Source organism: Bactrocera latifrons, unplaced genomic scaffold (genome assembly GCF_001853355.1).
Source record: "Bactrocera latifrons isolate USDA-ARS-PBARC rearing strain unplaced genomic scaffold, ASM185335v1 scaffold_96, whole genome shotgun sequence".
In the NCBI taxonomy this organism is placed as follows: Eukaryota; Metazoa; Arthropoda; class Insecta; order Diptera; family Tephritidae; genus Bactrocera; species Bactrocera latifrons.
The window spans coordinates 638,055-650,140 of NW_017537667.1; the positions used below are offsets into that span (position 1 = coordinate 638,055).

Genomic DNA, 12,086 nt, shown 5'->3' on the forward strand with positions numbered 1-12,086 from the left:
CGTTTGGGATGTTTTAAAACGAAAAATTGCTCATGTTGATGTTCCCAACAAACAAAAGCTAAAAGACGCTTTACAAAAGTGCTGGACCGAGATTACACCTGATGTGAMCGAACATCTCGTTGCATCAATGCCAAGACGTCTGCAGGCCGTGATTGACGCTAACGGTGGACCAAGAAAATATTAAATTAAAAAAAAAATAACTTAAAAACTATATTTTTTTTAAATACTAAGATGTGTTTTGCTATGTATGAACACTTTTGTCCTCTCTTCTTATATGTTTTCTATTGTTTTTTTCTTTATTTTAAAAGTTTAATGAAAAATTTTGTTTTCGTATAGTAATTAAAATAGAACTGAATTTGTTAATTTAAACATTTTTTTCCTGGTACTCTTTAATTGACGAAAATATGAAATTTTGGGTATGTATGAAGACTTGAGTCCCTAACTGTATATATTTTGTTCAAAACCAGCTAGTCAGTCACCAATGCTTACGTACAACGTTTAGTTTTTCTTTCTCTTTTTGTTCGCTTATGTGGTTACAGGCATTTGTTTGTGTTCTATCTTGACGGCAACTAAAATGCACACGAGTGCAATAAACGTCATCAAGGTTAGTCAGCCGCTACTTGAGCACTCAAGCTGCACGACACATACAGCGAATAGCAAGTTCTGCTACTGCAGCCGCAGCTGCGGCGTTATAGAAAAACTGCGAAGCCAACGGCGGCAGCAGGCAGGTGCCGCTGAATATGACGTTTCCTTTTATTTGCTATCTGTGCATGTTCGGTATACATGCATTTTTATTTAGTGTTCGCATTTCGCTACATGTTAGTATATTGCGTTCCATTGCACCAGAAATGCAGCACCAACACACATACGTATAAATAGTAAGTAGGAATATACTATGTATAGCTTTATTGATTTGTTGCAAAAATTTCATAAACAAGCTTCGAAATGCGGTAGCTTTAATATGGCGAGAAGAGATTGCAAAATAAAGTGGGAGATAAGCAGGTAGGTATGATGCAATGTCAAAGCAAATTCAAAAAATATTAATTCTATTTGTAAATGTACATATCTATATAGTATGTACATATATGTGTATCGCGCATTCGAGCTGAGTCATTTCTATAATTGCGCCTTTACGTCTACTGTCTTCTGCAAATTTATTCATCAGCAATATTTCATCAGTTTGCAATTTCTGTGCTATTCAGTAAAGTATTCTACTTTTAGCAAAACATGTTGAAATGAGCAAGAAGGCTATGTAGGTACAAAAATCAAAAAAGCAGGAAAAAATTGTGATAAACCAGAACTGTAATTGTTTGGAGACAACACACTTTTCACGGCAAAAAATTTACTAATTGTAGAACAGACCAACGCAAGGAGGCGACAAGTTTTTTCGCTTACTCTACTTTTCCACCTACTCAGCCAATTAGTTGATTTTTTTCTGTCAATTATGGTGGTATATCTGCAGGAATTTTCTGACAATACTCTTATATAGTTCGCTATAGGAAATGTACGTTATTCTTCTCCAAGAAACTCTATGTAAAATAAAATATATGACTATAAATGTATGAAAATATTTGCAATTACTTAGATATAACAGCAAACCTAAGCTTTATGACTGTATTTTAATGAAAAAACAAAGTTTCTCTCTAAGAAACAATATATGAATTACGAATTTTACGAATTTAATGATTTAAAGGATCATTAAATGTTCCTAAAATACAGTCATATGAATTGACGTAAACACTTAAAATAAAATGCGCGCTGTGCAAAAGAGATTAACTGATATATACACAGATATACATATGTACATACATATACCGTTAATGAAAAATAGCGCTATATAAACCAATGAGGGAAAAAAGAGCAGCAATTGGTGACTGCAACAAATGGTGGGTTTCGTAAATTGCCACTGTTTGTGTCGGAATGCATATTTATGACTACACTAAGCACTTATTATACAGGTGTAATACATAATATTCTAAAAGCTGGGAATCGAACTAGAAACCATACAATAATATGTATGTGGTTTATTGAACTCACCTGATTGACTGCTGTTATCGGTGTCCGTAGAGAAAGTGCCACCTCCGCCTACACCACTATCGCTGCCGCTGCCAGCAGAATTAGTAGCTTTGCCATTGTTGTCCGTTTTTACATTGGAGCCACTGGCAACATTAGATGCAGACGGGGCGCAGCTGTTGCACTCCTCTTCCTCTAATATGCGTTCCACCATTTTTTCTCTTCAATTTCTTCGTTAGCGGTTTTCGGTGTTTACGTAGTTTATATTCTTTGCGGTAGTAAGTTGGCGATATAATATTTGTCCGCGATATAGTGAAAAATAATTATTGAAGGTAGATTTCTATCAGCGTAGAATTTCAAAATGGAATTTGTTAAATTGGCAATCAATCGCTCAAATTCAAAAAAATAAAAACTCAGGCACGTATATTAGCACAAATCACTTCTCTCGAACTGACTTTTTCTTTAATTTTTTGATATTGCAAAAGTTTTATAATTTCAGTTTGAAAGTTTTCGAGGAATTGCTATTTTTATATTGCCGGAACTTTTCTTGTTGGAACACTGACTTTAAGCAACGACTCGTTTACACGTATATATTCAAGTTGCTTCCGAAACAAAATTCCAAAACAACAAGCCCGAACAAGTTCAAAGAACACACAACTGAACTATTCTTTCCTTGATGCTTAATCTACACACAGTTGCTTGCCTATATGTTCACGGCCTATACCACAGTCTGTGGATTTCTATCTATCACTTCGGCTCGCTTCGACTTGTTGGCTGCAACACCAGTTTCCGTCTGGCCTGAATGTGTCGTTCTATATGTTGTTGGCTTACGTTTGTAATTTTAAACGTTTTATTTTTTGTTTATTTCGCTTATTCTTTTGTTTCACCTCCTTCCTTTCCTCAATTTTTTTCACTTGTCCAATTATTATACGCCGAATGTCAGTCGATCTTCTACAGCTACTTCTGCTTCCTCTTCAACTTTTTCGTTTGCCGAGAGGTTCGGGTGTTCGTTGACTTTTAGCTGTACTGCAGCTGTGAATGCTACTAAAGCGTTGTTGTTTGTTCAAAATGGTGGATGGAGTCTTCAAAGTAATAATTGCTCTTGGTTGTGCTGGTTTCCACCAGCAAATAATGATTTGCCAAAATGTATTTAAATCCGTACAGGACGCTTCTTTTAAAATTTCCCAAACTATATGCTGAAGGTACTTTTCCACTTTTAACTACGGTGTCCTTAAATTGTAGTTTATAGTGAATACGTATAGATTGGTACTCAATTTCAGATGAAATTACGATCGCTTCTATTAAAGCTGAATAAGTGATGGATTTTACTGCTAGCAAGAATCGTGTTGCTATTGTTTTTTCTGGTGCTAAAACTGGTGGTGTTCGGAGAAGCTAACTTCTTCTTTTTCTCAATGTTTTACTAACAGTCAAATAAGGTAGCATAAAAAAGATTCCGCATTAATCTCAATTGAATTAAGCGAAGAATTTGGTGATCCTTGCAAATTTAAATTTTCAATATGGAAAATTTTCACTGCTGTTGCGTTCGCTGCCGCTAGCTCTGCCGCGGTCGACTCAACAAATGTTTCGTCCGACTGCGTTTCAAGTGCTGCTACAGCTGACGCCCCTACTACGCCAATTTGATTTTTCTCTGCTGCTTGTTGGTGATGTTGAATAAATTGCAAATTTTCTAGCTCCTGATGTTCTATTGCGTTCAATATGATTAATTTAGGAAAGATTGTTTCGGTTGTTTTTCCTGCTGGTGCTTTAGCTGTATACGCTGTGGCAGTTAATTCTGTTTGACCATTAACTTTTTTCATCACAAAATTCTGCTCACGTCAACGTTGCTGCTGCTGCTTGGATGTATGTATTTATTTTTGATAGTGATTTTGGTGGTAGTGAGTGGATGTAGTTGCAGTGGTAGAAGTCGTCGTTTGGTAAATTTTTGCTTTTAACAAAAAAATTCGCTGAAATAGCGGACAAAAGGCCGTTTTCTTTGCGTTTTTCGCTGTTGTTATTCCTTTAGCTATTACCGCTCCATTTTCCACGCAGACTTATCGATGATGAAATTCCGACTGAAAACCAATTGCAGGTTCGGCATTGTCGTCGGCCAAACTTCTCGAATGGCCGCCACGCTGGTGTTGCCTCCCTTTGACGACAGGGATACAATTATGAAATTTTCTACTAGCATTAACATTCTCGTCATTTATATATATGCCACTACTTCAGCCTTTCTTGTTTTCTTCTTTTTATTAAGTTTGTTATTCTTAAAACTCTTAAAAATCTTAATTTATTATAGCTTCTGTTTTGCTTATTATTATAAATAAGCGTTGGCATTACTGTCGTTTATTTTTGTTTGGCTTGTCATCCAGCCACGGCGCATTATACATAAAGCATACTAAACAAAGCTATTTGGTTGGGAAACGATTTCTAATTGGACAAAACAAAAACAACGCAATGGATACATTTTGGCTTCGGTTGAAAATTAACCGATTACTTTGGATATTCTGACTCACTTGCTATTTCGATCAACCCTATTTAGGTGATTCATAAATATCGATTAAACATTAACTTATTTGCGTATATCGACAGATATGTTTACAATAAAACTATGTACAGAATTTATAATAAAAAAAATAAAGGAAATAATCTTTAATGAAGTTATTTGTTTTAATAATAAAATATAAGTTTTAAGAAATATTTTCTGCACTTTTTAATCCATCAACACAGCATAAAATACAAGGAATAGTTTGGTGTCCATATTATTATCACTATAGCCTTTGATTACTGTGTATTTGTGACTTTCGACATTTGACTTTGATATATTTTCATTTTCTATCAATATTAAAATTTAAAACTGTTATTATTGGGATTATTATGCCTACAATGATCGACTGTGTGTAAAGTTGTTGCTTTTATTTTGCACGGAGCAATACAAATAATACTGCAGAGATTAACGGCTTAGATTATCGCTGGGTGACGCCTAACTTACTGACCAATCACAACAGAGGGGTGTGTCCAAATATTTTCGAATGGAGGAAGAAGCATACAGAAAACAACTTGAAACGAATAGCCACTGCGAAAAGGATATTTGCCGTAAAGGTATATGTAGCAAAATCACAACGATGTATCCTTCAAGGCGTTGCAAAGGACTGTTGCTATGTATGCATTTATATTTGATATAATAAAAGATATCCATGTGCGTATACAACCTACTTTTGCGCAATGTAAAATAACAGTACACCATTGGCAACAAGAAGGCACAAAAATTGCCAATCAAATGCCGATGAAATCATTAGGATATTTAGCAACGGATATAAATTAATCGACTGGATTAGTTTCATTTGGAAAGTCTTTGCATAATAGACGGCTTTTACTTAAACCGGAAGTGCGATTTCGGCTAAAATGGACAGTGCCACTGCCGATAGAAATATGGGCTCAAAGAAAACGCGTAGCGGTATTTTAAATAAATCCTTTAAAGTGAATACAATGCCGGCGCCTTCGAAAGGCGCTAATCGGGTGCCAAAATGTGCACGTTGCCGTAATCATGGCATCATCTCCGAGTTGCGTGGCCACAAGAAGCTATGCACCTACAAAAATTGTAAATGTCCAAAGTGCGTGTTAATCTTCGAACGGCAGCGTATTATGGCGGCACAGGTGATATGATTAACTTAATTACGTTACGTAAATAATGCTTATTTTGAGGAGAAATTTGTAAACATACAATGTGGTTTAAAAGATGTTTGTGTGATAGTACGCCTTCTTTATAGACTAGCATTTGCTACTTTGTGTAAAAATATAAGCGTAAGCGCGGTGTCTACGCTATTAAAGAAGAAGAAAAAAGGATAAATATATTTCGAGATTTAGTGATGTCATGGAACTTCAACTCACGGAAGACAGCTTTTAATTGCAACGTGGTTCGAAGTTTTTTGGAAGCCGTTATTTTGTCAAAAATTAAAATTTTGACTAGCTTTTGCATCATACTATATTTATAATAATGTTTTTTAGTTTTTGCATTTAAGATAATTTTAAGCAGCGAAGTCTTTCTTACCTTTCAGACACGTTTTTTTTTGTAGATCCTCCTGGCGATAGGTAACAGAGTCAATTTTAAAAATGAATCTCCGATTAGGAGAGTAGTACAAAAAAAAAAAACAGTGATAATTCATAATATTTATTGATTTATAAAAAAAAATATCTCCTCCAAAAACATTCATAAAATATACATGTACATATGTATGTACGTATATTTTCATATCAAATTATGAAATTCGACAGCGAGTTCAATTCTTTGAATTTTTTCCTTACGCATCTCCTAAACTCAATACATTTTCATCGGTTAAGTTCAGCAACTCTTGTTTGGAAAACCTTAAAACTCTAGTATAATAAAAAATAAACTGTTAACGGTACCTTAAACAGTTATAAAGTGAAACACTGGTCGCAAAAAAGATGATGGTAAGAAATTCTTGCCAAACTGTCTGCCTCCTCGGCTATTTATAACAGTAATTATGCTTCAATTTCAATTTCCATGTTTACCCAAGTGTTCGCAGCTACTCAGTACTCCCACAAACCTCGCTCGTGTTTAGTAATCAATCGGCCGAAGGCTACTCAAGTTACAAAGCTGTAAGCCGTAAGCCATGAGCTGTGTCGTCTCGAGCCGTTGATGTGTAGTATACAATGTTGACTTTGTATTCCCACAAGGCAAGAGCGTCGAGATTTCTTAAATCCTACTTTCCATTCCATTTATTTGCCAAAAGGAAACAAACACTCCTACGTTTATATATACATATATGCATATATGTATGTATTTTAACTACAAATATATAGTGCATGATTGTTTGAATTGAAATTAATGCAGTTAAATCGGTATGGGAGTATGGGTCATTTGCAGCACATAACCAGAATGTGAAAATTAATGAAATGCGAGACGCCAAAGTCAATCAAAATGTACAGCAGCTAATAGAATAAAGTAAATAGATATGAGAGCAAAGCATAAACAAGTCCAGTAGGCGAAGGGAGAGCGGGTATGGTGAAATGTGTCCGCTGTGTCGCATATTAATTTCACTTTACACCGAATAAAATGTGAGCCAACGTTGTCTACTCTTATATATACATACATACATATATACTTGTATCTATGTACATATATTTGTGTGTGAGTGTGTGCATAAGTGATTTGCGACTATGTTTACACACCATATTTATTCACTAAGCCATTTGTTTATATCCGTGAAAGTTTGTGTTTTTTCTACATTTGCAGGTTGCCCTGAAGCGTCAACAGGCGGTGGAGAATGCCATTGCACTGCGCCTGATGGCCACGAAGACGGGCAAACAAATGGATGCGTTGCCGGAGGGACAAATCTTTGGTCTATCCACGAGCGTCTTAAATGATTGCGCGGAGGTGGGCGACGCAATGGTCAGACAGTTGCCAACAAAGCGTCAATTGAAACCACAACAAATACAACAGATGGCTGAGGACCTTAGCACGTCCAGTTGTGGCGGCAGTTTGAGTCACGAGGCAACAAGTGAGTGTTGGAGGAATTTATAAATATATGTATACATATGTAGATAATACTAGGAAACAAAATTTTTGCAAAGACAGTTAAAACAGTTTTTTTTTAGTTTTTGTTTCATATAAAAAATTAAATATTTTATTAGATTTTTTATTGTAAACAAACATACACTATTAACAAAGAAATTTTGAAATTTTTGGAAAAAAAGAATTTTGAACTGGGCCATTTGCGGTGACCCCTGCGAAAAAAGATGCGCCCACGGGGGCAGAATAACTCTTTACAGGATCATCTAAAGTGAAAAATAAGCGTTTTAGCTGAAACCTTAACTAAGAACTTGGACGAAGGAAAAATACACTGAAAATTTAATTTTTAGTAGACATTTTTACAAAAAAAATGAAAACTTCGCGATATTTTTATCAAGTAGTTGTAATCGAAAAAAATCTTTCGTCCATGTCTTTAAGAATTGTGTCTCAAAGATCTTTGTAAAATTTTATGGAGATCAAATAAGTATTCCTCGAGAAATCTCGCCAACCGACTTCGAGAAAAATTCGTTTAAAGACGGTGCACTTAGCCTAGCTAGCCCCGAGCGCACAAATGTTCAAGGTTGTCTCCAAAACTATTACTCGGATCAACAGGAAAATTTAAGAGATGTTGTAGAATTTAATAAGATATCGCATATTTTTCGATTTTTTCAAACCCGCAAACCCATGTAACTCATTACCCACACTAAATTTTTAACGAAAGCTACAAAAAAATGTCTGAGCCACACAGAAGTGGTTTAAAATATTCTCAATCCTTCATTTCAATTTTTATAATGAGCAGTTAAGCTGATGGCCTTAGTTGCTAATGCTGATACTTTTTGTATTGTTAAGGTTTAATTGTATTATCCTTTTTATTAATACTAATAATAATAATAATAATGAGCAAAGCAATTCCGCAGAAGTTTGTAGTTCAAGGAGTCAAGTACTTCCTTACTTCCCTTATTCTTTTTGATTATCACGTTGATTATCTGTATCCATTCGCTAGAAACGTGAATGTTTTATTAAAGCTCATCATATGCAGTAACACATAGCACAAATATGGATGGTGGATCGTTTATTTTTAATAATTTTCAGCAACTTCGTTGGGCTCAACACCCACCCCACCCTCTCCAGTGGTGGTCTCACAGAGCGCTATCGATATGTTGGCGCAACTTTTTCCGCATCGAAAACGCTCCGTACTAGAATTGATATTGAAGCGTTGTGACTTGGATTTGGTGCGCGCAATTGAGAGTGTAACACCTGCACTTAGTAACACATTAACCGAAGCAACAACCACTGCCACAGCTAGTACAACAATTAACGCAACAACAGCAATAAAAGCAACGCCCATACGGAGCGCCTTTAAGCCAGTCACAGCGGAGCTGGTAAGCACTAGCAGGGCTTTTTGTGATTTTTTCTAAATTTTTGTTTAAATTTTTCCATCCATTTTAGTATTCGCACAAAACGGGTTTAACGGTGAATAGTGTTAGCGGCTCCCCCGTATCCACCGGCTCACCGGCCATCTGCGCCTACCCCAAATGGTTTGTACCGCTCTCTTTTCCCGTCACCATGGGCCATTTATCGAATTTGGCGCCACGCTGCACCCTTCCCAACTGCACCTGCATGGACACGTATCAATTCAATTGATGCCGTCCGCATACATCTCCTACCTATAAAATATAATATACTAAATAGGCTATCATTTGTTTATAATTTTATTAATTGCTTTTATTATTGAATAAAAATTGGCTGTATTGACGGCGCGATTGTCAGCTTTTAGTCAGATGGTTATATGGTGAAAAGATCCTGTAGGAAGTAAAATTTGAAAACAAAAAACATAAGAAAACTTAGATTCGCTTTTTTTGTACGTATAGCACCACTAATTGGTCACCAAATTTTCAACATATAAATACAGTTTTCACATTCTACAGTTTCAGTTCATTAATGTTTTAAAATGCAAAATTCTAAAATTTTATAAAATATTCAGAATTTATTCGAATATATGTATATTTTTTCTCGTTTTAAAACACATATTTACATTTAGAGTGGTTCTTAAGTGAATTCACATATTTATATTTTATTTACTACGGTGAACCTGAGAGGCCGCGCATGGAGATGCTAGGCAGAGGTTCGTTCCATCTTTTCCTTCTAAATTCGAAATTCATTTGTACGAGTACTATTCGGTTACTCGAGTTTCAGAGGACAGCTCGGGCCTTGATTTATGGATAGGGTTGAGAATTTTTTAATTAAAAAATGTTTTCAATAAAAAAATATAATTAAAAATTGATAAAGTATAAATTGAATGTGTAAGCTTACCGACCACAGATTTGAAGATAATGGCTATGTGTGAGTACTAGTTCAAAATGATAGACGAGAGCGAAAACATGTAAATTTGAAAAAAAGGTTTTTTTGCTTTATAGCATTTTTTTATTATTTTTTAATCCGGTATTTGGAATAAGATAAGAAAGAGGTTAATGCAAATAAATAAATAAATAAATTTCATTATATTTATTATGAAAATGTCAATTTGACAAAAACAATTTTTTTTAGTTTTTGTTGTAATTTGTGTTGAATTTTTATCCGGTATTAGGAATGAGAAAATATACATAAAAATTTTCAGGGCTACAAAAAAATAATCTAAATATTAATTTCGTTATTTGTATTAAAGAAATGTAACTTTGAAAACAATATTTTTTTAGTTTTTGTTATAATTATTTTTACCGGTATTTGGGATAAGAAAAAAACGGCGTTAAAATTTTCAGGGCTCCAAAAAAAATTAATTTAAATATTAATTGTATTATTTTTATTATAAAAATGTAAATTTGAAAAGACATTTTTTAAGTTTGGATTTTTTTATCCGGTATTAGGAGTGAGAAATAAAGGCATTTTCAGGGCTAGATTAAGACTTTCAGAGAAAAATATTTAATTTAAATACTAATTCCATTATTTTTAATGTATGATTTGCAACATTAGCTATAGAAAAAAATATTTTTCGAATTTCTAAAATCTTAAATTTTAATGTTCTTAAAAATAGTTTTATTCATTATTATTTCAATATTCATTTAGACAAAATTATATTTTTTAAAAATTCAGGAATACATACATTTTTAAAAATTATATGAACAACACTCATAAACCTGTGGCAATAAAAACCAAATTCAATCAAATTAACTACCGCGGGTGTGAATTTATTCACTGTAATCAACGAGACAACACATAACGCTGCACTTATGCCGCCAGTAAATAGAAAAACTTTATCGAACGTCGGCAACATGCATCTCAAAGGAAATTGAATAAAATCCACGCTGGAAAAATGTTATTATTTACATAGATTATGACTTTATAACTGCAATAAAACACAAAACAAAACCATATTATTTAACCCTTAGCAGTCAACACTACGGAAATAAGCGCTTAGCTAAGTGTTTTCACAAATATACGTGCATACACATACTACTTTAATCATCTTAACACAAAATATACTTACATGTGTGTATGCGTGCATTTGTGGTGCGTCTGAAATGGTACCATATCTACCTGTATAAGAATCATAGCAGTACTCGTATTAGTCAATCAATCAATGCTTATCTTAGGACGACTTAAGCTTCTTCAATATTTTTTGGCTATTTGCTTTTTCGATATTGGTTTTGGTAAGTATATAGCTATGAAATGACACAATAAAAACTATTTAATTACAGATATAGATATTTCGTATATACATACATACAAATACAAATTATATGTTCGTGTATATAAATATTTTATACATTTATGTGATTTTTCATATATATATATTTATATTCAGTTATATATTCATATATATTTATACATATAGGCAAGCATAAGACAAATCTATTCTGCAATATCAAGCATTAAATAATGATATTTGAAATATTTTAGTATCACTGGAGATTCAATAAGGACTTAAATATTTGTTACTAATTCTATTTCTGCAACATTACCTCCGTAATCATATTTAAGCCACAGTACTGGTAAAAAAATGTGAAACCCCGCAACATGTGTAATTCATTTTAACCATTCGATTATATGTATATGCATGTATTTATATAAAATAAATGTTTATGTATGTTTGATCGCATTTAATCATTTAATGAGTAGAACATAACATGCACTAATTACTTTGCGTTTCTCATATGAGTGCTTTGAACCAATCGCAGCGTAGTACTCGTAAGTATTTCGGCGAATAAGGCGAATACGATTGAGTAGTAGCCATTAGAGTGACAATTTAATAATTTATACGTAACCAAGTGCTCAAGTAAAATATGTCATCAAAAGTCGTTATATACATTCACACAAATAATATACATATGTAGGCTAGCATTTCTTTTAGCTTTTATTAGATACCGTACACTGTCATAACATTCGAATTATTTTGTTAGCAATTCAGAAAGTTTTCATATGTTTGATCGAGTTATAAGAAGAGCAGGATGTTATTTTGCAACATTTGTTATTCTGATTACTCGGAAACAAACGATTCGATTACTTTTAAATATCGGGTGATTTTTTAAGAGCTTGATAACTTTTT

At 33.7% G+C, this 12,086-nt stretch overlaps 2 protein-coding genes across 2 annotated transcripts in view; one reads left to right on the forward strand and one right to left on the reverse strand.

The window, feature by feature from the left end:
• LOC108977847 (probable serine/threonine-protein kinase MARK-A) overlaps positions 1-4,092 on the reverse strand; it is a 31,776-nt gene extending 27,684 nt beyond the window's left edge. Inside the window, exon 1 of the mRNA XM_018947781.1 lies at positions 2,038-4,092. Within this exon, the coding sequence (XP_018803326.1) occupies positions 2,038-2,227 (190 nt within the window). The 5' untranslated portion in view covers positions 2,228-4,092. The remainder of the gene's footprint in view (positions 1-2,037) is intronic.
• Positions 4,093-5,208: 1,116 nt separating this feature from the next.
• LOC108977828 (doublesex- and mab-3-related transcription factor A2) lies at positions 5,209-9,201 on the forward strand. The gene is made up of 4 exons (XM_018947751.1): positions 5,209-5,667; positions 7,268-7,532; positions 8,636-8,925; positions 8,993-9,201. Exons 1-4 carry the CDS (start codon positions 5,416-5,418, stop codon positions 9,185-9,187), a joined length of 1,002 nt encoding a protein of 333 aa, XP_018803296.1. The 5' UTR covers positions 5,209-5,415; the 3' UTR covers positions 9,188-9,201.
• Positions 9,202-12,086: the final 2,885 nt, after the last annotated feature.

Excerpts from the sequence above, each read along its gene's own strand:
- LOC108977828 (XM_018947751.1), top strand. The coding sequence starts at position 5,416 with ATGGACAGTGCCACTGCCGATAGAAATATGGGCTCAAAGAAAACGCGT. Across the intron at positions 7,533-8,635 it reads TTTGAGTCACGAGGCAACAA|CAACTTCGTTGGGCTCAACA; the intron begins GTGAGTGTTGGA and ends AATAATTTTCAG. Across the intron at positions 8,926-8,992 it reads AGCCAGTCACAGCGGAGCTG|TATTCGCACAAAACGGGTTT; the intron begins GTAAGCACTAGC and ends CATCCATTTTAG.